This window comes from Rana temporaria, chromosome 8 (assembly GCF_905171775.1).
Source record: "Rana temporaria chromosome 8, aRanTem1.1, whole genome shotgun sequence".
NCBI classification, from domain to species: Eukaryota; Metazoa; Chordata; class Amphibia; order Anura; family Ranidae; genus Rana; species Rana temporaria.
In genome coordinates this window covers 158,633,983-158,660,747 of record NC_053496.1, presented here as the reverse complement: position 1 = coordinate 158,660,747, position 26,765 = coordinate 158,633,983, and the positions used below count along the sequence as shown (strand labels likewise).

General features: G+C 45.5%; 1 protein-coding gene across 1 annotated transcript in view; it reads right to left on the bottom strand.

Annotated features, from left to right (window-relative positions):
* Window positions 1–26,765, bottom strand: part of KDM2A (lysine demethylase 2A) — a 165,951-nt gene that overhangs the window by 29,086 nt on the left and 110,100 nt on the right. The window contains exons 13-16 of the mRNA XM_040321012.1: window positions 19,814–19,897; window positions 10,427–10,702; window positions 9,074–9,205; window positions 7,196–7,276 (exon numbers count right to left, since the gene is read on the bottom strand). Of these exons, the coding sequence (XP_040176946.1) occupies window positions 7,196–7,276; window positions 9,074–9,205; window positions 10,427–10,702; window positions 19,814–19,897 (573 nt within the window). The remainder of the gene's footprint in view (window positions 1–7,195; window positions 7,277–9,073; window positions 9,206–10,426; window positions 10,703–19,813; window positions 19,898–26,765) is intronic.

Here is a 26,765-nt window from a genome sequence, read left to right as displayed (position 1 = left end):
TTACTGCATTCATCATTCCCTCAAGCCTGACTAGTCTCCCAGCTCCTGCCACTGAAAAACATCCCCACAGTATGATGCTGCCACCACCATGCTTCACTGTAGCGATGGTATTGGCCAGGTGATGAGCAGTGCCTGGTTTCCTCCAGACATGTTTGCCATGCAGGCCAAAAAGTTAAATATTTGTTTTATCAGACCAGAGAATTTTGTTTCTCAAGGTCTGAGAATCCTTTTAGGTGCCTTCCATCTGGCCACTCTACCATACAGGCCAGATTGGTGAAGTGCTGCAGAGATGGCTGTGGAGAGAGGAGAACCTTCCAGAAGAACAAATGCTGGAGCATTGTCTGAGTTACCATTGGTTTCTTGGTCACCTCCCTAAGGCCCTTCTCCCCCCGTTCGCTCAGTTTGGCCCGACGGCCCGCTCGAGGAAGAGTCCTGGTGGCTCCATACTTCTTCCATTTACAGATGATGGAGGCCACTGTGCTCATTGGGACCTTCAATGCAACAGACATTTTTCTGTACCCTTCCCCAGATCTGTGCCTCAACACAATTCTTTCCGGGAGGTCTACAGACAATTCCTTGGACTTCACGACTTGGTTTTATTTTTGTTTTTTATTTTTAATAAATGTGCAAAGATTTCAAACAAACTTCTTTCACGTTGTCATTATGGGGTATTGTTTGCAGAATTTTAAGGAAAATAATGAATTTAATCCATTTTGGAATAAGGCTGTATCATTGGAAAAAGTGAAGTGCTGTGAATATATTCCAGATGCACTTTATCTACATTGGGCTGCCATGACCTGTAATTCTAGAAACAGACTAAAGTCTACAACAGAACATTTCTGGCTTTTTGCTTCTGCTCCCTTACTCTGCTTAGTTATAACTTTGTGAACAAAAAGGGAGGGGACATATGCACAGCAATCAAACTGGTGTCTGCCAGTCATGGCTCTGAACCAGTGCAAGCTCTAATTTCAGGACACTACTGTGGGGGGGCGATGTGAAGGGTGGGGGGGGGGCCCCGAGGGCGAAATTACTGTGGGAGGTGATAGATGTGAAGAGGGGCAGAAGAGGACACTACTGTGGGGGACGATGTGAAGGGGGACCCGAGGGCGACATTACTGTGGGAGGTGATAGATGTGAAGGGGGGCTAGAAGAGGACACTACTGTGGGGGGCGATGTGAAGGGTGGGGGGGGGCGAGGGCGACATTACTGTGGGAGGTGATAGATATGAAGGGGGGCTAGAAGAGGACACTACTGTGGGGGATGATGTGAAGGGGGAGCCGAGGGCGACATTACTGTGGGAGGTGATAGATGTAAAGGGGGGCAGAAGAGGACACTACTGTGGGGGATGATGTGAAGGGGGAGCCGAGGGCGACATTACTGTGGGAGGTGATAGATGTGAAGAGGGGGCAGAAGAGGACACTACTGTGGGGGATGATGTGAAGGGGGGGCCGAGGGCGACATTACTGTGGGAGGTGATAGATGTGAAGGGGGGCTAGAAGAGGACACTACTGTGGGGGATGATGTGAAGGGGGGCAGGGAAGGGAAAACAGTGATGTGAAGTGGGGGACCGTGATATAAATGGTGGGACTCGTTATATGCAGGAGGAACAGAATAAGAGGGGGGCTTTGATGTGAAGGACCCGAGTCATCACACAAACATGCGATTCCGGAAGAAAAGTTTACATGAACGGACCTCCGCGAATTATAAATCAATCCCCCTTCCCAAGAGCATTATTAGTTATGGTGCTGGCCGTCAGTCCACCTGCACCAGGGTAACTTGTGACACTCATCCAGGGCAAACCGAGTCCTGTGATCATGCACCCTGGTTGAGAAACACCGGTGTAAATAGCCCGTGACCTGGATGTCCCGAGTTCTGAGGAGGGCTAGAAGAGGTGCAAGTGCCTTTGTGAATAACCTGAAAGCAGAGGATTGGCTAAAGGTAAGGCAAACAAACTGGAACAATCATCTCCCACTGCGAAGCATAGAAAACCCCGCTGAGGAGGATAAGTGGAAATGTGAAGATGGGCCTCGTGAAAGTCTACAGATGCCAAATATTCCCCTGGTCTGAGAGGCGATTACTGGCCTTGTGAGATTCGATGTGGAATTCTGGAATTTGAAAGCCTTTGCTTAGGGATTTTAGATGCATTATAGGAAAAATACCCCATTGAGCTTTGGTACTATGAACAGGTTTGAGAAGACGCCTTTAAACCGATCCTCTAGAGGTATTGAACAACTACTCTATTGGTGAAGAAAAGGTTTAGTGTATTCTGCAAATCTAAATGTCCTTAGACAGATTTTGAATGATTGGAAAGAAGAAAGAAGTGAGGGGGATAGAGTGGTGAACTCACAGGAGTGAGGGCACCCAAGCCATTTCAGGGTAAACAGGGCATTAAGGAAGACTTTGTTGGCTTTGTGGGCCAAGTGTTACACTGAAGGAAGGGCATTGTCTGAGTTACCATTGGTTTCTTGGTAACCCCTGTGAGTGGTAACCCCTGTGAGTTCACCCCTGTGAGTGGTGAACTCACAGGGGTGAGGGTACCAAAGCCATTTCAGGGTAAACAGGGCATTAAGGAAGACTTTGTTGGCTTTGTGGGCCAAGTGTTACACTGAAGGAAGGGCTGAACTCAAGCTTGGAAGTAAAAGCCATGGCTATGCATTGAAGTGCTCTGCAATTTGAGGAGGTAGAAACTTCTGAAGAGGGAGATTTGGGAACTTATCTTTGTGGGAAGACTATTCCTCTAGTGATATTTTATAAATTTGCAAAGTGCCTCGCCAAACAGACGTCCTCCATCAAAGAACATTTATGTGAGGTGTTTTTTTTACATGAAGCTTCAGCTGACCAGGCTTTGAGCATGTATATGGAGATCAGAGCCATCCTAAAGACTTGTGTCAAACAGCATCGACCCAAATGAGCAAGGCATAAGGCAATTACAGTAGTTACTCAGTTTCAACATGGTCCTGGAGGACGGGAATGTGATTGTCCTAATCGAGTTGGCTGCTGCTTGGCAGACAGAAAATTGCAGTAATGGCTGTTTGCAGAGCCAGGCCTGTGAGAGTAATGAGAACCTTTAAGACCATCTCAAATTTTCTATCAGAATCTTTGAAAGAAGGAACATCTTCAATTGGTACAATGAGATGGTTGTGTAAGGCTGAGACAGTAGTGTTTTCCACTAGAAAAGAACTGTAGTTTAAAAGTAGTCTATTGAACTCTTTCCACTGGATAGATTTAAGCAAGAGTCTTTATAGGGTCTTTTCTGCATTGACCAAATCATCGTAAACCTTCCCATTCAATTCATTCATGAATGGAGAATGTCTTCATAGCTTTAGCAGGTCTCTTTGTACCCAAAGGGGCATGGCGTGACAGAGGAAAATCAAGTGCGGCAATGCCTAGGCTATTGCACAAGCTACAGTGAGCATATCACCATTTGCAAGCATATTGTGTGAAGCCCTCATATCAAGTGCATAGGGGCAACAAATCTTTTACGGCTTCCTCTAGGAACCACCTCCACTTTGATGCCATTAATGTCTGCCTTTTCTGAAGGTGCCCACAGATAATGTGATTTACCACGGGCTGCCGGAAAGAAAAAAAAGATAATAACTAGATTTCCCTATCAACGCAGTCAGTGTTGATGGGAGATTACCCCCCGCGGAATACTATTGTGTCCCCCTGGGGAGGGGTGCATGGGGAGCTTTCCCTGCTGGAAGAACACATGATTATTGCTGGCTGCTGGTAATAATGGTGTGTAAAAACCCAAGATGCTGGATGTACTCAAGTCAATCGCTTGGGTACAATCAGCCTACCCATAGATGGTTTGAATCCTGGCCAGTTCCTGCTAAACTGCCCGAGGTTCACACCATCTATACCCAGCTTAAAAGGCAAGCCATGCATTAACAATTTTTTTTGTTCAATCAGAGGGCTGAAAACATTTTTTACCGACCCCCCACCATATATGTGATGTAGATTGGGCAATCCCTCACGCTGAGTTAATGTATTCTGTCAGTGGGCAGCCTTTCCTGCCGGCAGACTACAATAATCAGTATTGCCAGCTATAACTGGCGTCACCGATCAGGAAATACAGAAAAGGCTGGTGGTACACAAGCTGATTAATAGCTTGACTCATGCACACAATCAGCTAGCCTAGACATTGATCGAATCTCGGCCCTGCCGAAGCAGCTGAATTTTGATTCATGTATGGCTGGCTTAGGGCAGGAATACTGGGGTCTGACCCCAGAAGAGACAGTGGAGCTGGAGAAGGGGCCTGGCATTTTTAAGGCCTGGAGAGTGATGGCCTTACTAAAGCCATTTATTTTCCAAGAAATTGTGACATAGTTCCAGAAAAATCTGCTTCCGGCCTCATTAACATTTGTGTGTGTGTGTGTGTGTGTGTGTGTGTGTGTGTGTGTGTGTGGTCTTTGTGATCCTGAGTTTTAAATGACCAAACCTAGAAATAGCACTGTTAGAAGAACCAGGCCGATCTCCTAAATACAAAGTGGTGAACTTTGCATCAATAACTGCCGAAAGAGTCTCCTTAATTTTTTTCCAATTATATCAAAAGACTTCTTTGCTAGGCCCCTTTCACATGTGCGGTCCGGACCGTATGTCCGCATTTTCATCCATCCGTTTGCGGATGAAAACGGGACATACATTGGTCCCTATGCGATTGCGGGTGTCAGCGGATGAACATCCGCTGACATCCGTAATCACCCGCCTCCGCAAAGATCCGATTTTGCGGACGGAAGAAATCCTATTTTTTTCTTCCGTCTGCGGATCGGATGAACACGGACACACGTTCCGTGTTCATCCGATCCCCCCATAGGGGAGAGCGGAGAAAAGACAGGGCGGTCCCTGCACAGTGTGCGGAGACCGCCCTGTCAGCCGCCGGCTCAGCTGGGATTTTACAGAGCGATCCCCGCTGAGCTGACGGACACACGGAGGCGGATCATTACTGATCCGCCCCGTGTGAAAGGTCCCCAAGGAATACGCTCATCAGTTAAGAACTGGAGCAACTCAGACTCAGTCTCTGTGGCTCAGCAGCTACTAAGGCTGTGGGAAAATCAGATCCAGAATCTGCAGAAGAATGGGTGCACACTTGATCAGAGTCAGCAAATAACTGGGTAATTTGGGTCATACAAACTTGTATCACTGATTACAAAAAAAAAAAAAAAAAAGGGAGGAGAGGAAAGTACCCAGCCACAACAAATGGTGCCAAACAGGATGGCACAGACATCCGGTGTCAACATGATTCTAGGCTGCAGACATAGGTAACATCAGAAGACGTGCTGTAGGCATCCTTAAAACCATTAGCAGTAAAGAAGGACTGTCCCCTCCATGTCTTGAATCATGCATGTTGCAAATGACAGACTCTGGGTAAGAGGCAAGGTCTCCGTTACTGGTAGCAGGTGAGGGTCAGATGACCCAAGGCGAACAAAATCAATGTAGGCGAGCAGCAGAAACAGATTGAATATTGAAGTCCCAGGTGGCTCTTGCTGTAACCTGGAAAAGAGCATGCAGCAAGCACGACACTCCACCCAAGGAATGTTGTTAGAGTTCAGTCCTACAACATTAACTTCTGAATCAACAAACTGTCAGGAATGAGGAATAAAGTGGCCTAGTGAAAGATTAACAAATAATTAAGCTAGCTCCAAGGGCTCAGCCAAACCGACTCCCTAAACCAGTTTTCAGAGACACGGTAAGCACAGAACCATAGGTCATTTCCAGTCCATCCCTAGGTTTCTGCACCAATCTGCTAACATGGTGCAAGTGTGATAGATCAGAATAGGTCTTGATTTGATACAGGATCATAGGGTGCACAACAAAACAGCTGTTCATTTGAAGGTCACTGTCACACTTGGTGCTTAATGCCCCAACCAATGTAAACTCCATTTTAAAGGCTTCATCAAATCAATATACTATAGGATTGATTTACCAAAACTGGAGTGTGCAAAATCTGGTGCAGCTGTGCATGGTAGCCAATCAGCTTCTAACTTCTGCTTGTTCAATTAAACTTTGACAAATAAACCTGGAAGCCGATTGGCTTCTATGCCGCACCAGATTTTGCACATTCCAGTTTTAATAAATAAATCCCTTAACCTCCCTGGCGGTACGATTCTTTCAGAAAAAACATGCTGAAAGCGGTACCATTATTTGCAAGGAAATTTGGCGTTTTATATTGTAGGTCTGTAATTTTTAGAAATAACTCACTTAAATCTGACCAAACAAGATTCTAATAGGCATCCCGGGTATGACATTTTTTTAAAAACAAAATTATAAATTATAATATAATAAATAATTATAAATAATTATAACAAATAATAATATAATTATAATAAAAATTATTCAATAATGTAATCAAATCAAAATCACAGAAACTTGCTCAGTTGCAGAATTGTTGCTGTCATTATTTTTTTTTTTTTATGACGAATTTCCTCACAAATCGCTATCGCACAATTCTGCAAGTGATTATAATTTATTATCGCTGTTTTTTAGCTGATCTAAAACTATTTTTGACATAAAGGGACACTTTTGGTTGCTATGGACAATCTACAGTTTGCAGGGAGAAAGAAACGTTTTTATTATATAAAATGGCATGCATGACGCAGGACAGACCACTAGGGACAAGGGGTGTGTGTTTTTTTTACATACAGTACTGTAATCTATAAGATTACAGTATACTGTATGTAAAGTGTTTGTTTACTTTTTTGAATTTGGCGCCGTTCTCCGTCCCCGTGCGTCGTAACGTCGCAGGGAACGGAGATCGGCGTCATACAGAGGCACTGTGTGAATCGAGCGAGGTCCCGCTCGCTCACACAGCGCGGTGGCATCGCTGGATCCAGGGACAAGGTAAGTAAACAGCGCCTGTGAATCTAGCGAGGCAAGCCCGAGTCTGACTCGGGGTTACCACTCGCAGCAGGAAAATCTAACCCCGAGTCAGACTCGGGAACACCGCCAGGCAGGTTAAGCATGTTGAATCAAGTTTTTTTTTATCCATATATAGCTTTTTAAAAATATTGTAAAATACTATTTGTGTGCATTTCAGATACACATAAAACTGTAGACAGCAAAAATCGCAGAAGTTAAGACAGCCAGTCCACATATGAAAATTGCATGTTCCGATAACCGATGCTGGTAGATGTGCTCCGACCTAAAGCATTTCCAAGATTATGGCCAACATGAAATGTAGGTTTACTACACTTACCGTATGCTTGCGGCTCTCGTAACATTTGGGGCACTCCCAGTAGTTTGGTAACTCATCACTCAAAAAACCTTCACCGTCCATCTGTAAGAGAAAGAGAAACTTCTTAAAGGCAATGTTCACATTTTGCCGAAAATAGCTTATACAGTCAAAGGGCCCAGAGATATGAAAAAAATCTGTGGCTTTGTAAAATGATCTTTAATTTTATTGTCACACCCGACCAACCACCATCCGACTGGAGTCGGACCACTTTGCCTTCAGGAGAAAGATTAAAACCCATCTCTTCTGAGGTCAAGGGGTTCCTTACCCATGAAATGGACACAGCGCCCAGAGGCGATTCAGTTTGCATGTGTTGCGCTTTACAAGTCTCTCACTCACACCCGTAAATTATTTAAGCCCACCTGGGAGCCTGCACAAAAAACTCCCAGTTAGCACTCATGTTCTGCCTTGTTGAAATTACATGATAACAGTTGGTCTTTGTTCCTGTAGTGCTAGGAGTGAACACGTTCAAATGTTTTAACCTCCTAGCAACATGAAAGGCTGTAGGATGTGATTACAGCAGCAAAAGGAATTTATCCCACACTGGGATTTGTTTTGATTGGTCAAAGAACAAGTCAGACTATCACAAAGTCGGATCAAAGTAGTATCCTGTTCATGAAAGTCGGATGGATGTAGGACCAATGTCCCAGAGCAAAGTAGGATGAAAGTCGTACTACTGTGTGGAGTATAGTGTGAACCCAGCCTAAAGGCGTGAGACACAAACGTTTTTTACCTTAATGCATTAAGATAATAAACCTTCTGTGTGCAGAAGCCTCTCCAGCAGCCCCCCATCTCTCTCCAGCAATGTCCATGAATGTCTTAGCCGTCCAGGACTCTCCTTTTGATTGGCTGAGAAAATGCAGCTGTGCCATTAGCTCACATGGCTGTCAAAGTCAGTTATCCAATCAGTGGAGAGAGGGGGCAGGGCCTGGGCTCCATGTCTGAATGGACACAGGGAGCTGTGACTCAGCTCGGGAGCCTCCATAGCAAGCTGCTTGCTGTGAGGACACTCAACAGGATGGAGGGGCCAGGAGCAGCAAAGAGGGACCCGAGAAGAGGAGAATCCGGGCTTCCCTGTGCAAAACCAACTGCACAGAGCATGTTTGTTATTTTTTTAAGCTAGACTTTACAATCACTTTAAAAAGTATCTTCAGTCCCCCTCCAAAGAAAATCAAGAATCAGCAAATAACTGGGCTATATGGGTCATAAAGTCTTGCATGACTGTAATAAAAATCTTAGTTGGGAAAGCAGAGAAACCCCCACACCAGACAGATCTAAGAGTATAGGAGCAAAGTGAAAAATAATTCAAGGGTGCAGATATGGACCACTTTATTAGCAGCCCAAAAGCTGTTAAAAAGTGTGAGCTGGTTACACACTGAATACAGCAGGACTGTTCTATAAACAGGCATGCTGCCATCATGTGGCGGTGAGGCAATGGAAGGCTGTTCACCTGACCGCCTGTCAAAGGACAAGTGGATGTGCCTGTATAGCTGCTGCATCCCCATAGAGTTACATAGGCTGCCTGCATGCCTACTATTTTAGTGTGGTTTGAGAAGACCGATGCATTCAGGTAGCATCCAGCCTTGATTTTCACAGATTTAGACCCAGAGAAAACAAAACAAGCAGGAAACCTAGCTGCTACAAGATGAATGGTAGAATGAAGATGAGAGAAAGTCAGCCACCTCATGATATAACACAACAGTGGTAACGGACAGATCTCTAAAGTCTACTGAAGGTAGCTCTGTCTCCACACAATCATCATCCTAAAACTTGATAAATAGCTTACAAATTAAAAATCAAGCCTTAACATTTACTGGAAAGATAACAGGATTGGGTACTCACATCTAGGCAGGTAGGATGTACTATCTCGTTACACACCGAGCACTCCATCAGCTTCCGCTCATAGTCTTGAGAGTCATTTGTCTGGTCCACCTCCCCACATACGGCACAGGTCACAGAATGGGGCAATCTGGGCTGAATGATAAAAAATAGCTTCATCAGCGAGATAAATCAAGAAGGGATTTGTAAGAGGGATGCCTCAAATCCACAGATCTATAGTAATTAGAGTCCAACTCCGGTGCTCTGAGGGTTCATCAGCAGTAGGGTTGTCCCGATACCGATACTAGTATCGGGACCGATTCCGAGTATTTGCGGGAGTACTTGTACTCTTGCAAATGCCCCCGATGCCTCATCCGATACTCTAGCCCTCCCCCCCTGCCGATACGCCGCATCCCCGCTGCCGCCGCCGCTTGGTTATTCCGGGCGGGGAACATTACAGCTTTCATTTGAATAGCTGTAGTGTTTCCCGCCATGCCGCGTATAGACACTCCCCCTTGCTCGGGTGAACTGTCCAATCCCGAGCAAGGGGGAGTGTCTATACGCAGCGCGGCGCAAAACACTACAGCTATTCAAATGAAAGCTGTAATGTTCCCCACCCGAAATTAACCAAGCGGCGGCGCGGCAGCATGTAGGTAACGGGGACATGGCTGCATCTGGGGGGGGGGGGGGACAAGGCTGCATCTGGGGTGGGGGACATGGCTGCATCTGGGGTGGGGGACATGGCTGCATCTGGGGTGGGGGACATGGCTGCATCTGGGGTGGGGGACATGGCTGCATCTGGGGTGGGGGACATGGCTGCATCTGGGGTGGGGGACATGGCTGCATCTGGGGTGGGGGACATGGCTGCATCTGGGGTGGGGGACATGGCTGCATCTGGGGTGGGGGACATGGCTGCATCTGGGGTGGGGGACATGGCTGCATCTGGGGTGGGGGACATGGCTGCATCTGGGGTGGGGGACATGGCTGCATCTGGGGTGGGGGACATGGCTGCATCTGGGGTGGGGGACATGGCTGCATCTGGGAGGGGCGGACATGGCTGGATATATGTGGGGGGGGGGGGGGACATGGCGGCATTTGGGGACACATTTAAAAAAAAAGTATCGGTATTCGGTATCGGCGAGTACTTGGAAAAAAATGTATCGTACTTGTACTCGGTCCTAAAAAAGTAATATCAGGACAACCCTAATCAGCAGTATGCATTTTTTTTTTTTTTTAGAAGTCTTAAAGCTGGTCATATGTGCTGGGTCGTCTTCCTCATCACCCTTTTCCCCCCACACAAAGTGGGCCTAGGTTTCAATACACAGGAAGAGCATGCTCCGATGGTATTTTTTTTACAGATTAAGACTAGATACTCACCGCAAGGCACTGCCTTTGCATACATGACTGCTTCATTCGGCCTGGACCACCAAACTTCTTCATATCTTTACAGTAGTGGCAAGTCCCACACTCCCTCTGAAGACACGCCTGACATTTTCTGCACCTCACCCGCCGCCTTCGGACACCGGACGATGCCGCCGTGTGACCAGAAATTGTACCCGCGGGCCGAGTAGTGGTGGACACCGCATGTCTGGCTGCTGGTCGCATGATGTGAGGTTTGGTGAACTGGATTTTGGGCCGTAGATGAACCTTATACTAAAAGAGAGGTAGTATAAAAAAAAAAAAAAAAAAAGAATTAACAAGGGTAATAATTTTCTATGTTATGTTATATTCAGGACTGAACTTTCAAAATAAATTTTCAATTGCAGTCAGCAGAGTGAAAGCATCAAACCATAAAATAGGATTTTTTGTACTCACCGTAAAATCCTTTTCTCCGAGTCCATGGACGGGCACAGCTCCTTAAATCTTGACAAGTGGGTTATGTTCCCTGTTTACAGCCCTGTAAACAGGGAACATAACCTACTTGTCAAGATTTAAGAAACCGTGTCCGTCCATGGACGATAAGAGAAATACTGTTTTAACTAGTTAAGCCCCGAGCCCGTTTTTCAGATTCGGTGTTTACGAGACTAAAACATTTTTTTTTGCTATAAAATTACTTAAAACCCCCAAACATTATATATATTTTTTTCTAACACCATAGAGAATAAAATGGTGGTCATTGCAATACTTTGTCACACCGTATTTGCGCAGCGGTCTTATAAGCGCACTTTTGGAAAAAAATCACTTTTTTAAATTAAAAAATAAGACAATAAATTTGGCCCAATTTTTTTACATATTGTGAAAGATAATGTTACGCCGAGTAAAATGATACCCAACATGTCACGCTTAAAAATTGCGCCCGCTCGTGGCATGGCGTCAAACTTTTACCCTTAAAAATCTCGATAGGCGACGTTTAAAAAATTCTATAGGTTGCATTTTTTGAGCTACAGAGGAGGTCTAGGGCTAGAATTATTGCTCTCGCTCTAAAGATCGCGGCGATACCTCACTTGTGTGATTTGAACACCGTTTTCATATGCAGGCGCTACTCGCGTATGCGTTCGCTTCTGCGCTCGAGCTCGTCGGGACGGGGCGCTTTAAAAAATTGTTTTTCTTGTTTTCTTATTTCTTTTTATTTATTTTATTACTTTTTACACTGAAAAAAAAAAATATCACTTTTATTCCTATTATAAGGAATGTAAACATCCCTTGTAATAGAAAAAAGCATGACAGGTCCTCTTAAATATGAGATCTCGGGTCAAAAAGACCTCAGATCTCATATTTAGACTTAAATGAAAAAAAAAAAAAAAAAAAATTGAAAGTCATTTAAAAAAAAAAAAAAAAAAAAAGTTTCTTTATGACGCTGGGTGGGACTGACGTTTTGACGTCACTTCCGCCCAGCAGAGCTATGGGGACGGGTGAAGGACATTTTTCCCTCACTCGCGTCCCCAGTCAGCAGCCGAGCGGACTCGATCGCCTTCGCCGCTACCGACGGCTACGGATATTCTCACTGAAGAGATGAATATCTCGGTTGTGGCAGCAGCTGCTGCTGTTACCGAGATATCCATCTTTAAAGTGCCGACGTATAACGACGGTGGGCGGTCGGTAACTAGTTAAAAAACTACAAACATCTGAATTACTCAGAGGAAGCCAAAGAACTCTCTCAAGCAGGGATTGACCGTCTATCTGGCTTAGCCAGATTTACAGGGGTCTACCAACTAGTATGACGACAGAAAAACAAAGTACCTTCTATTGTTCTCAGCCTCCTTTATATATCCAAAAGCCTTGATTTTTCTGCTGTGATATGACTTTGTTAGAGGGTGGCTACACTCGTTCCCCATGGTCCCATTGCATGTTCGAAATTCACCACCCACTTGCTCCAAAGATGGACTAGAACAGTGTTTCTTTGCCAGGGTCCTGCCACAAATCAACACTGAGGTGGAAGTATAAGCGCTGAAAGTAGTTTCCAACGCACACCGACAGGGGGTACTGTCAGGATACATTGATATCCAATGCCTCCTCTGTAGTTCTGGCTTCTGAAAAATTAGATGGCAGCGCCGGGTGGAGTGGAGAGAGCGGTAGCACATGGCTGGAGCAGAAGGAGAGATTCTGTATGACATAAGATATTATGATCTCACCTCCTGCTAAATTCGGTGCGATCCAGCCTTATGCTCCCACTCTCTGCAGTCAGCGCTGCCATACACACGATCTCACCTCCTGCTAAATTCGGTGCGATCCAGCCTTATGCTCCCATGCTCTGCAGTCAGCGCTGCCATACACACAATCTCACCTCCTGCTAAATTCGGTGCGATCCAGCCTTATGCTCCCACTTTCTGCAGTCAGCGCTGCCATACACACGATCTCACCTCCTGCTACATTCAGCAGCATGTTCCCGTTCTCTGCAGTCTGTATGCCACACACAGGATACAACCACCTTCTACATTCATTCATGTGCTCCAACTCTCTGTACTCCTTATGGCACAGGAGCTAGAACTACAGAGGAGGCATAAGGTATCAATGTGTGCAGACAGTACTCACTATCCGTGTGCACTGAAAACATTGGGCGGATACACATCTGGTTACAATGTTTTTGTGCGGCGGATCCTCTGGGGACTTCTCGCGGAACCACATTTGGGAGATCTTAAGCTTTTGATCAAGGGTTTCGTTTCCCAGAGGTAAAAGGGTTGAGAAAACCTGAAATAAAGGACTTGTAGTGTGCAAGGAGCAATGCACATGACTAAAACAAACATTTACTGCTTATTCCAAACAACCAGAAGTGAGTGGGGGGAAATATGAGAGCTTAGGGAGCTCACGGAGGACATTACAATGAGGTTGAAAAACACAGGAAGAAAATTTCATGGAAACAAAAAACAAAAAATAAACAATGTAATAAAATTACAGGCCCATCAAGTAGTGAAGGCAGGGCCGGCCTTTGGGGTGTGCGAGCTGTGCGGCCGCACAGGGCGCCATGGGCAACAGGGGCGCCGTGTGGCCATCACAGTTAGCAGAATGTGAGTCGCAGTCAGTTACTCACATGATCATCACAGGAGTCCGACTCCGAGTCACAGCAGCAGGCGCTGCCAGGTCCCCCTGCCCTGGGAATGGGTGAAGAGCAACGCATTGGCTGCGGCACCTGAAAAAATAAATGGCTGCTGCCGGCCCCAACAGGCACACTGTGCATGCGCCACCGCTGCTCGGAGTCAGAAAAAGCCCAAAAACGCAGTGGCGTCTATGTGCTGGGCGGCACCATTTTTAAATGCAAAGCCGCACCGTCTACCGAAAGGTAAGTCACACTGAGCCCCTGGCCCTGCATGCATCTACTTTTTCAGATAAAAAGAAAAAGTATTTACTTTTTATAGCCAGCCTACACACAGAAGGGGAGGAGGATATAAGGGACTTGACATAAGAAAAAGTTATTGTGTCTATCAACTACGGGAAAGATTTATGTCATTTTTTTTTTTTTACTAGTAATTTTTTGCGGGACCGCAACATTGCGGCGGACAGATCAGACCCCTGACATTTTTTACACTTTTGGGGGTACCAGTGACATTACTACAGTAATCAGTGCTAAAAATATGCATGGTTACAGTGATAATGCCATTGGCGGGGGGGGGGGGGGGGGGGGGCGCCACAGGATTAGCTCGCACAGGGCGCCTGAACACCCAAGGACGGCCCTGAGTGAAGGTGTATGGATTATTTTTGTACTATAAAAGGGAATTACTTAGTGCCACTTAAATTAGATATCACCACCTTCACTTGGCTACCTCCTCTAGACTAGGCAACACAACCTTTGCAGACCACGTGCCAATGACTATCACTCTTTCTCCAAATAAAATTTCCCACCAACCTGGCACCTCTCCGAATCTCCTCTCCAAAACTTCCATCACAACTACAGAACTGGCATGGTAACTAGAAGCACACTTTGTGACCAACATTTACCTCGATGTATCACCACACTGAGCCTTGGAGGCCCACATGCCCTAATCTGAACATCTATTTCAGCTTAAAAAGCAGAAAGACACGCTACAGAATTACTCACAGATGCATCACCTCAAGACATAAAACAATGTAAACAATTGCCTTCCACACTACTCTTAGAATTAACTCCAGTCCATCAGTCTAGCTGGAGCCGCAGCCACCCTGGCCATTTGTAGACACAGCTTCTACGAGCATGGTAACCAAGCCAGATTAGTGCCCAATACGCTTCACCCTCAGCATGGAACTTTATCAGCACCATTCGGCCTCAATAACTATTTGTCAGGGTTGACCTCTCTCAACAATCGTCTTAAAGCGGAGCTCCACCCTAAAGTGGAACTTCCACTCATCGAATCCCCCCCCCCCCCCAGTGCCACAATTGGCACCTTTCAGGGGGGGGGGGGGGGTGCAGATATCTGTGAACAGCAACACACACACATTGCTGAGTCCAGAAAGTGACTGGTTTGTTCACATACAATATCACAAATAGATATTTAAACTCATTGCAAAGTTTTGGTTTAAAAAAATAAAAATAAAAATATATATAAAACAAAAACATGTTATACTTACCTGCCCTGTGCAGTTGGTTTTGCACAGAGCAGCCTGGGTCCTCCTCTTCTCGGGACCCTCCCTCCTGTCGAGTGCCCTGACAGCAGCTTGCTATGGGGGCACCCGAGCCGAGTCACAGCTGCCTGTGTCCATTCAGACAGGGAGCCCCAACCCCCTGATTGGCTAACTGACTTATTGACAGCCGAGGGAGCCAATGGCTCTGCTGCTGAGTCTCAGTCAATCAGGAGGAGTGTCCCGGACGGCTTAGACATTTGTGGACATCGTTGGAGAGAGATGGGGCTCAGGTATGTAATTCGGCAGTGCTGGGGAGGCTGCTACACACAGGTGGTTTTAGATCTTAACCACTTAAGGACCGCCTCCTGCACATTTACGTCGGCAGAATGGCACGGCTGGGCACATGCACGTACAGGTACGTCGTCCTGTGCTAGTCCCCGGCCGCGCAGCCGCCACCCGGTCCAAAGCTCCGGGACCCAAACGCCGCTGGAGTCCCGCGATCGGTCCCCGGAGTTGAAGAACGGGGAGAGATGTGTGTAAACACAGCTTCCCCATTCATCACTGTGGCGGCGGCATCGATCGTGCGATTCCTTTTATAGGGGGACACAATTGATGACGTCACACCTACAGCCACACCCTCCTACAGTTGTAAACACACATGAGGTCACACATAACCCCTTCAGCGCCCCCTTGTGGTTAACTCCCAAACTGCAACTGTCATTTTCACAGTAAACAATGCATTCAAATGCATTTTTTGCTGCGAAAATGACAATGGTCCCAAAAATGTGTCAAAATTTTCCGAAGTGTCCGCCATAATGTCGCAGTCACAAAAAAAATTGCTGATCGCCGCCATTAGTAGTAAAAAAATGTTTTTTTAATAAAAATGCAATAAAACTATCCCCTATTTTGTAAACACTATACATTTTGTGCAAACCAACCGATAAACGCTTACCAAAAATAGGTAGAAGAATACGTATCGGCCTAAACTGAGGGAAAAAAATGTTTTTTTATATATTTTTGGGGATATTATAGCAAAAAGTAAAAAATATTGCATTTTTTTCAAAAATTTTCGCTATATTTTTGTTTATAGTGCAAAAAAAAAAAAAAAAAACGCAGAGGTGATCAAATACCACCAAAAGAAAGCAACCAAGGGAAAAAGATAATAATAAAAAAAAAATCCCAGAAAAAAAAAAAAAGACAAGATCAACTACAACAGGTCCTGTAAAGTGTGCGAAACTTCTCCTACAACCATCCACCCCCAGGATTATTATCCCTCCTCGTCCCTTCCCATAGCCATACAGATATCCACTTTTGTTTCTAATGTGCCAGTAGAGTCAACCCAAGGACACTAAACAATTTTTTTTAGACATCCCTGGGCCTCGTACATCATGCGGTAGAGCGGAATATTCGTATTGACCAATTTTATTTGCATCCCCAAGGTTGGGTTTTCGGCGTATATCCACCTTCTCGCTTTAAGCTTGTGGACATAAAAGAGGAGAAGTCCAAGGAACAGATTTTGCAGCCACATCCATTTTCTCACCCACACTAACTCCCAGTAGACATACCAAGGAGTTACATATACAGGGAAGACCAAACTTGTCAGCAATAATCTCCGTCACCCGAGACCACAAGGGCCTATGGCTTGCTATTTATTTTCAAGTCTCTTACGGTTTTCAGACTTCTTTTTCTGTCCTCTGCACGTTCCCTATCCTCCACTGGTGCACCTCACAACTAGTAGTGTAGAGCGAGCAGCGCCGTTATTTCTGGTCTCTATTACAACTCCCATGTGTCTGCACGTAGATGTGTAGTCCATCTTGGGGGCAAACAGGAGAGGGTGGCTATACTCGCATAGATAAAGGGGTGTTTAGGGGTATAAATGTAGCCACCCTAGAACAGGAAGTCTGAGAATAGCAAGAAAAAAGTTGGCATTTGAGAGATAAAACTAAAATAGTGAACAAGTGAAATATAGAAGGTACATGTTATTTATATTTATTATATATTTATTCAATTTGCAATTTACATTTATTTTATAAAAAATATTTTCAGTTCAGTGTCACTTGAAGACCAATTTTGCCTTCAAGTGGGCATCCACACACATTTGATACCTTGGCATCCAATTGTTCAACTATAGGCTCTGAACCCCATACTGCTCATCTACTCGTCTCACAAAGATCTTACCATTTGGAACTCAAAAAAAAACTTTCTGAGATGGGAAGATGTAATGTCATGTGGTGGCAAGGGTGCCTGGGTGGGTTTCCTCCGGGTACTCCGGTTTCCTCCCACACTCCAAAGACATGCTGGTAGGTAAATTGGATCCTGTCCAAAAAATTGGCCTAGTATGTATATCTGTGTGTCCCAAGCGTGTCGAGATCCTTACAGGGTAAAATGACCGCACCAGCCAAGTAGACACTGGCAGGAAAAAGCGCCCAGAGGCGATTGAGTTTGCACGTGTAGCGCTATACAAGCCATTCATTCATTCCTTCAGGGAAGTTTTTTTGAGTTCCAAACAGTGCGATTTTGGACGCGGCACCATTATGATAGCAGCAGGCCCTGATTTGACAATATTCTGGGTAGAGTTAAAGTAAGTAGTGGGATGTGACTTGTTACGGACCGTACCTGGTCACATACCACTACTTACCGTATATACTCGTGTATAAGCCGACCCAAATATAAGCCGAGGCACCTAATTTTACCACAAATAACTGGGAAAACGTATTGACTCGAGTATAAGCCTAGGGTGTCCATCTGCATTCCTCACTGTGCCCATGCCTAGACTGATGTTTAACATGGCAGTCTATGGAAGGGGTGCCCGGCTTTGAAAAATCGGTGCTCCCCGGACAACAAACTTTGCACACTTGTAGAAGAGTGGGGCTACATGTGTGTCAAGTTTGGAGTCCAGGGGAACTATGGCCGGCACCAGGTCCCCAAAGTCCAGGAGATGACTCGAGTATAAGCCGAGGGGGGCATTTTCAGCACAAAAAAAAAGGTGCTGAAAAACTCGACTTATACTTTAAATCTACCCAGAATAGGGCCTGCCTATCATAATATATAGAACCAAAACAAAAAGAACCTAGCAAACTTTTGAGGCACCAAAACCACAATCCTTGAGATAAAACCCAAACCATTAACTTACAATTGAAATATTAACCAGTTCCTACCCAGGCCAATCCTGAAATTTCTCTCCTACATGGAAAAATATGTATTTTTTTGCTAGAACTTGTCACCATATGCAGTAATCGCCAGATAGTCCTGAAGCGGCTAGACAAACTCCATTTCAGTCATTCCGGTATGATGATAGAATACAGCCCCATCTCTGTGCCACGTATTGTCCCATGGACTTTCTAAAAAAATTCTCCCATCACGACAATGACCCCAAATAAACAGCCAAAGTCACTAAGACCCATCTTCAGTGTAAAGAACAAGGAGTCCTGGAAGTAATGGTTTGGCCCCTGCAGAGCCCTGATCTCATCACCATTGAGTCTGACGTGAAGAGACAGAAGGGTTTGAGGCAGCCTACATCCATAGAAGATCTGTGGTTAGCGCTCCAAGATGTTTGCAACAATCTACCTGCCGAGTTCCTTAACCCCTTAACGCCCGCCGCACGACTGTATACGTCCGTAAAATGGCACGGACAGGCAGATGGGCGTATATATACGTCCCCGCCTTCTAGCGGGTGGGGGGTCCGATCGGGACCCCCCCCGCTGCGTGCGGCGGGCGGATTCCCTCGGGGAGTGATCCGGGACGACGGCGCGGCTATTCGTTTATAGCCGCTCCGTCGCGATCGCTCCCCGAGGCTGAAGAACGGGGAGAGCCGTGTGTAAACACGGCTTCCCCGTGCTTCACTGTGGCGGCGCATCGATCGAGTGATCCTTTTTGTAAGGGAGACTCGATCTATGACGTCAGTCCTACAGCCACACCCCCCTACTGTTGTAAACACACACTAGGTGAACCCTAACTCCTACAGCGCCCCCTGTGGTTAACTCCCAAACTGCAACTGTCATTTTCACAATAAAGAATGCAATTTAAATGCATTTTTTGCTGTGAAAAGGACAATGGTCCCAAAAATGTGTCAAAATTGTCCGAAGTGTCCGCCATAATGTTGCAGTCACGAAAAAAAACGCTGATCGCCGCCAATAGTAGTATATATGTTTTTGGGGGATATTTATTACAGCAAAAAGTAAAAAATATTGCATTTTTTTAAAAATTGTCGCTCTATTTTTGTTTATAGCGCAAAAAATTAAAACTGCAGAGGTGATCAAATACCACCAAAAGAAAGCTCTATTTGTGGGGGAAAAAGGACGCCAATTTTGTTTGGGAGCCACGTCGCACGACCGCGCAATTGTCTGTTAAAGCGACGCAGTGCCGAATCGCAAAACCTGGCCTGGGCATTTAGCTGCAAAATGGTCCGGGGCTTAAGTGGTTAAAAAACAGTGTTCAAGTCTACATAGAAGAATTGATGCCGTTTTGAAGGGTGGCCACACCAAATATTGATTCATCTTTTTCTTCAGTTTGCTCATTTTGTAAATTGATAAAAACAAATTAAAATGTCTATTTTTTGAAAGCATTCTTACTTTATAGAAATTTCACACCTGCCTAAAACTTTTGCACAGTACTGTACACAACACACACAAATGTAATCAATTTAAAAGAACAAATTTCTATAATTTTACAGTTCAATGTGGAGAGTTTATTTCTAGTATCAGTACACACACAGGCCTTCATTACTTTGCATAGGGTAGCAAGGCACCAAAACAGATAAAGTCAGTAATTGGGCATCCCTATCGGGCTCACCTGCTCTCTCTTGGGCCACTGAACGATGGGAATTCCAGTGAGTGCAAGCTCAGGTGGGTCGTGTGCGTGTTCTTCCAGAAGCTTCTATTACCCTCCAGGGAAGAAATAAAAAGAAAAGGAGGGGTAGGTTAAACAATTTGAAAAACCTGTTTTCACTGATGTTCATGAAATTGCAGAGAATAACAATTCTTGACGTATCAAATGCTATTGACCTTGACACAACACAGGGATCCAACTGCAGACACCTCTTCAGTAAGGATGAGCTCTGGCGTGTTCGCATGGTACACGTGCAGAGCCCGCCAGGAAGTCTGCACGGCGCTGTGCTAATCACAGCCAGGGAGACATTGTCCCGTTGCTCGGCTGCAGAGATCGGGAAATATCTCCCTGGCTGTGATTAGCGCAGCGCCGTGCAGACTTCCTGGCGGGATCTGCACGTGTACCATGCGAACACGCCAGAGCTCATTCTTACTCTTCAGCATGGCAAAGCACTTGCTGTAGGCAGTTCCTCCAATAGGAAGATTTCACCTACTGCAATCTCAAACATTGTAATGATGCAAGAACAGCAACACACACACATTGCCGAGTCCAGAATATGACTGGTTTGTTCACATACAATCTCACAAATAGATATTTAAACTCATTGCAAAGTTTTGGTTTAAAAAAAAAAAAAAAAATATAATATATATATATATATAACAAATATGTTATATTTACCTGCCCTGTGCAGTTGGTTTTGCACAGAGCAGCCCGGGTCCTCCTCTTCTCGGGACCCTCCCTCCTGTCGAGTGCCCCGACAGTCAGCAGCTTGCTATGGGGGGCACCCGAACCAAGTCACAGCTCCCTGTGTCCATTCAGACAGGGAGCCCCAACTCGGCCCCACCTCCCTGATTGGCTAACTGACTTATTGACAGCTGAGGGAGCAGATAATGGCTCTGCTGCTGAGTCTCAGCCAATCAGGAGGCGTGTCCCGGACGGCTTAGACATTTTTGGACATTGCTGGAGAGAGATGGGGCTCAGGTAAGTAATTAGGTAGTGCTGGGGAAGCTTCTACACACAGGGGGCCGGATTCGGATACAATGGAGTATCTGTATGGCCCGCGTAACGTATCTCCGATACGTTACGCCGCTCTTACTTTGGGCGCAAGTTCTTTATTCACAAAGAACTTGCGCCCTTAGTTACGGCGGTGTAACGTATGTGTTGCGGCGCAACGTATGTGTTGCGGCGTAAGGCCGCGTAATTCAAATGGGGATGTTGGAGGCGTGTATTATTTAAATCTAACTTTACCCCGCGCTTTTGACGTATTATTTGAACGGCGCATGCGCCGTCCGTAAAATATCCCAGTGTGCATTGCTCTAAATGACGTCGCAAGGACGTCATTGCTTTTCGACGTGAACGTAAATTACGTCCAGCCGTATTCGCGAACGACTTACGCAAACGACGTAAAATTTCAAAACTTGGCGCGGGAACGACGGCCATACTTAACATTAGCTACTTCTCATATAGCAGGGGTAACTATACGACGGAAAAAGCCTAACGCAAACGACGGAAAAAAAAAAGCGCCGGGCGGTCGTTCGTTTCTGAATCGGCGTAAATCCTCATTTGCATATTCCTTGCGTAAAAATACGGAAGCGCCACCTAGCGGCCAGCCTGGAATTGCAGCCTAAGATCCGACGGTGTAAGACACTTACACCTGTCGGATCTTAGGGATATCTATGCGTAACCGATTCTCTGAATCAGGCGCAAAGATACGGCCGGCCGGACTCAGAGATACGACGGCGTATCAGGAGATACGCCGTCGTATCTCTTTCAGAATCCGGCGCAGGTGGTTTTAGATCTTAATGCATAGAATGCCTTCATAACTCCAATTAGATTTTCTTTTCTCCATCTATGCCACCTCCCTTGATCATTCGATAGCCTTACATGGATCCCAATACCATCCCTATGCCAATGACACATCCATCTCTCCCCTTCAGTCTCCTTTTGCATCGCTAATTTACTGACGGACATATCAGTATGGATGTCGCAACATTTCCTAAAATGCAACCCTCTTGTAAAACGGAGGTCTCTCATAGCCCAGTAATCCCATAATCTCCAGGAGCCTCTCCCATCCACTGGAACTCCCTATTCAAATTGTACTCCATTTTGGAAAGTAGTGCACAAACTGTTGGTACTATATACATCCTGTATGATACAGGGTGCACCCATGACACGCGATTCTCACAGCACAATAACTAGGTTTTCAGAGCATCCAACGTCAAGAGGAACTGTAGTCTGCAGACATAATTTGTAATAAAAACATCTTTGCCAATCTGAAGCTTCCCTCCAACCACTTTGCATATTTTATATATACTGTGATTCTGTACTTGCCAAATATGCAGCAGAAATCTCCCTCCACCAAGTCTGGGCTGCAGCCATTTTAACTGTGGGCAGCTGAAGCTGCTACCTGTTCACTTCTAGGATTACACACACCCCTCTTGCTTACCTGCACATTTCTCCTCTATGGATGAATAGACATGGATCTCTGCCACCTCCCTCATCCAGCCCTCATATGACTCATCGGCCCTCCCTTGCTGACAAACGCTCACAAGAGTTAGAGAGCAAGGATGATCTCCGGCGTGTTCGCATAGTACACGTGCAGAGCCCGCCAGGAAGTCTGCACGGCGATGCGCTAATCACAGCCAGGGAGACATATTCCCGATCTGTGCCGCCGAGCATCGGGACAATGTCTCCCTGGCTGTGATTAGCGCAGCGCTGTGTTAACTTCCTGGCGGGCTCTGGACGTGTACTATGTGACCACGCCGGAGCCCATCCTTATTAGAGAGAGAGCTGTGTATGATGTCATAAAGCTAGGCTAATGACCAGACACGAAACAGGAAGTGGGCTGTATGTCAGGAAGTGGGCTGTATGTCAGGAAGTGGGCTGTATGTCAGGAAACAGGAAGTGGGCTGTATGTCAGGAAACAGGAAGTGGGCTGTATGTCAGGAAACAGGAAGTGGGCTGTATGTCAGGAAACAGGAAGTGGGCTGTATGTCAGGAAACAGGAAGTGGGCTGTATGTCAGGAAACAGGAAGTGGGCTGTATGTCAGGAAACAGGAAGTGGGCTGTATGTCAGGAAACAGGAAGTGGGCTGTATATCAGGAAACAGGAAGCGGGCTGTATATCAGGAAACAGGAAGCGGGCTGTATATCAGGAAACAGGAAGCGGGCTGTATATCAGGAAACAGGAAGTGGGCTGTATATCAGGAAACAGGAAGTGGGCTGTATAAGGTTATTTACTGGCAGAAAAATGTTTTACTATGCAAAGTTAAAACAACAAGGGAAGAAGATTTAATAAACTATAACTGCTCAGGTTTGTCTATATAAAAAGAAGAGGTAAAAAGGTACCAACATGCCAATTACCTATTGAAGTCTAGAAGGAGATGGGTGGGGCAAGTAGGATTTTCCCAGTACCATCACAAGACATAACATTTTTTTTTTTAATAGCAAATCTGTAAAGTTTTATTTTACATACAATTGACATACATTTTTAAAAACCAAAACCGAGGTGGTTTGACCAATAAAATGAAACTAATATGCAATATTATTTGTTTTAAAAATGTATGTCAATTGTATGTAAAATGAAACTTTACTGATTTTTAACAATGTTGTTGTAATGTCTTGTGACAGTCCTGGGAAAATCCTACTTGCCCCACCCATCTCCTTCTAGACTTCAGAAGATTTAATAGATGCAAAGTTGAAAAAAAAATGCTGAAGAGCCACTTTAAAGTGATTGTAAATGATCACTTTGTAAAACAACCCATTCATTTTAGAAAATAAAAGTCAAAATATTTTTGTAAAGATAGGAAAAAAAAAAACACAACAAATACCTTTTTTTATAAGTGATCCCATTCCAGCTGTTCTCAGCCGCATAAGAGCTGGAGGGAGGAGGAGAAGCAGCAGTACACAGAGCTTCTCAGTGATTAGCTGTGCAGTAGGGAGGGGCATGTCAAGACATGTCTGATTATTAGAGGAGACTCAGGAGAGCAGCCCGAGTTTCCCAGCATAGCTAGAAAACTGACCACAGTGTGTTCTCCTGCCAAGGCCCCTTTCACACTTAGGCTTCATTTCCACTGGCGTTTTTACAGCCACTTTTCTGAGCGTTTTTTACAGCTTAAAAACGCCTGTCCATGTTATTCTATGGCATCATACCCACATAGGCGTTTTTGAGCTGTAAAAAAACGTGGGACCAGGGCATTCTGTGGCTCCAGCAATAGAGCTGTAAAAACGCCAGACATTAAAAATTGCTCAAAAACGCTACCGCGGCGTTTTTGAGCTCCAACATTTTTTTTTTTTTTTTTTTACAAAATAAACATGGACAGGTGTTTTTAAGCTGTAAAAAAGGCTAACAAAAGTGGCAGTAAAAACGCCAGTGGAAATGAAGCCTAAGGCCCCTTCCACACAGGGACAGATCCGCTTTCAGTGGTCCACCAGCTCAGGGGGAGATCTCTCCGCAGAGCCGGCGGATGACAGGTCCCTCTCTGTTTCCAGCGCCACTGTCTCCTATGAAGAGATCAGACAGCATGTCCGTTTTCATCAGATGTCGCCCGATCCGATATGGACGGAGGGTGACGTATCGCCATCCGTCTGATTTTAGCGGATCGGGTCGGATGTCAGTGGACATGTCTCCGCTGACATCCGACGCTCCATAGAGATGTATGGAGCGTCTGTTCAGATCCGCCAACAAAACTGACAGGCGGACCTGAAGGGTCTGACCGTGTGAAGGGGGCCTTATACGACTTGTCCCACGATTTGTGATGTTTTGACTTCAAAGTACTCCCTGAACTGCTTTGGTCCGATTTTGATGGCACTTACAGTTAGTCCCTGAAAATCACAGTAAAATCACAGAATCGCAGTAAATTCGAAGCGCAGTTAAATCGTGTGACGTTGAAGTCGCAATAGTGTGAAAGAGGCCTTAGGCCCCTTTCACGCTACTGTGACTTCAAAGTCGCGATTTTACAGCAATTTCATGGCCGCAATTTCAGGGAATGCCTGTGTAAGTGGCATCAAAATTGGACCCAAGTAGTGCAGGGACTACTTTGAAGTCGGAATGACTTTAAGTCATACTAATATGAATGGTTGTCATTGGAAATCATGGGAATCGACTTGTCATGCTACTTTGCCATCACAAATTGTGAGACAAGTTGTATAAGTGTGAAAGGGGCCTTAGTGTGGTCAGTATTCAATCAGAAAGCAAGGGGACTAGCAGGGACACCAGGGATTTTACACAAAGGAAGCAAAAACAGAGAACAGGATACTTTCTCATACATGATACAGCCGGAACATATCAGATATGAAATGCTTCAAGCCAGCCATACAGGGATTTGAAATTTGGCACATCCAGCAGGAACAGGCCGAATTTTGATCCATGTATGGGCAACCAGGTTGTACACCTCTATCAATTTGTGTAAAACCAGACTTTTGGGTTTTCCCCAAACAATTAGTGCCGCTGACTATAGCCGGCAACACTAATTATTATACAGGATTTATATAGCACCAACAGTATCAAGGAGTTCTGCCGGCAGGGAAGGATCCCCGCCAGAATTACACAATAGGGCTGTGGGAGGGATTCCCCGATAACACTGACTATGTTGATGGGGGAATCAAGTCATTTTCTTTCCTTGCACCTGGTGGAAGGAAAGAAAATTGCATATTACTTTAGGCCGCATTCAAATTTTTCTGGTATGTTAGAGAATGCACCTTAACCACTTGCTGCCCGCCAATGACAGATTGACGTCAGCAAAGTCAAAGTGGTTTCAATATCCTGAGTGGACGTCATATGACGTCCTCAGGATATTAAGCCGCTGCGCGCCCCCGGGGGCGCGCATTGCAGCGATCATTGTTGCAACACCGATCTAGGTAAAGAGTCTCTCACGGAGACTCTTTACCACGTGATCAGCCGTGTCCAATCACGGCCGATCACGATGTAAACAGGAAAAGACGGTAATCGGCTTTTCCTCACTCGCGTCTGTCAGACGGGAGTAGAGGAGAGCCTATCGGCTGCTCCTCTGGGGGGGGGGGGGGGTTGTGCTGATCGATTACCAGCACAGCCCCCAGCCCCCCCAGGATGCCCACTGGACCACCAGGGATGCCACTAGACCACTAGGGATGCAAAACAAAAACAGGTATACCACCCTAGACCACCAGGGATGACAATGACAAATAATGGATGCCAATCAGTGCCCGCAATGGATGCCAATCAGTGCCCACAATGGGCATTATTGATTGGCATCCATTAGTACAACACATACAATAGTGCCACCTATCAGTGCCCATCTGTGCACATCCGTGCCGCCTATCCGTCCCGCCCATCAGTGCCCATCAATGCCACATCAGTGCCACCTCCTCGGTGCCCATCAGTGCCGCCTTAGTGCCCGTCAGTGCAGTACCATCAGTTCCCATCAGTGAAGGAGAAAACGTACTTATTTACAATGTTTTATAACAAAGAAAATAGTTTTTTTTTTTCTAAATTTTTAATTTTTAATTTTTTTTTGCAGAAAATAAAAATCGTAGAGGTGATCAAATACCACCAAAAGAAAGCTCTATTTGTGGGTACAAAATGATAAAAAATTAGTTTGGATAAAGTGTAGCATGACCGCGCAATTGTCATTCAAAGTGCAACAGCGCTGAAAGCTAAAAATTGGTCTGGGCGGGAAGGTGTATAAGTGCCCGGTATGGAAGTGGTTAATGTGCATTGTATGCTGCATTGTGGTGCAACTCATTCACTGCAATGCAAACTTCTGAAGCGTCTCTAACTCCATGCACATTCCCCAGAGTGTGGAGAAGGAATGTGTATGAGGAACTGAGCCGAGGGTAAATGTCAGCTCCAGCTCTATAACCAACAACCTCAAGTGAAAGAGCCCTGCTAATGCAAAGTCAAATTCATTCATATGCCGCTAAATAGCGAAAGAGACCAG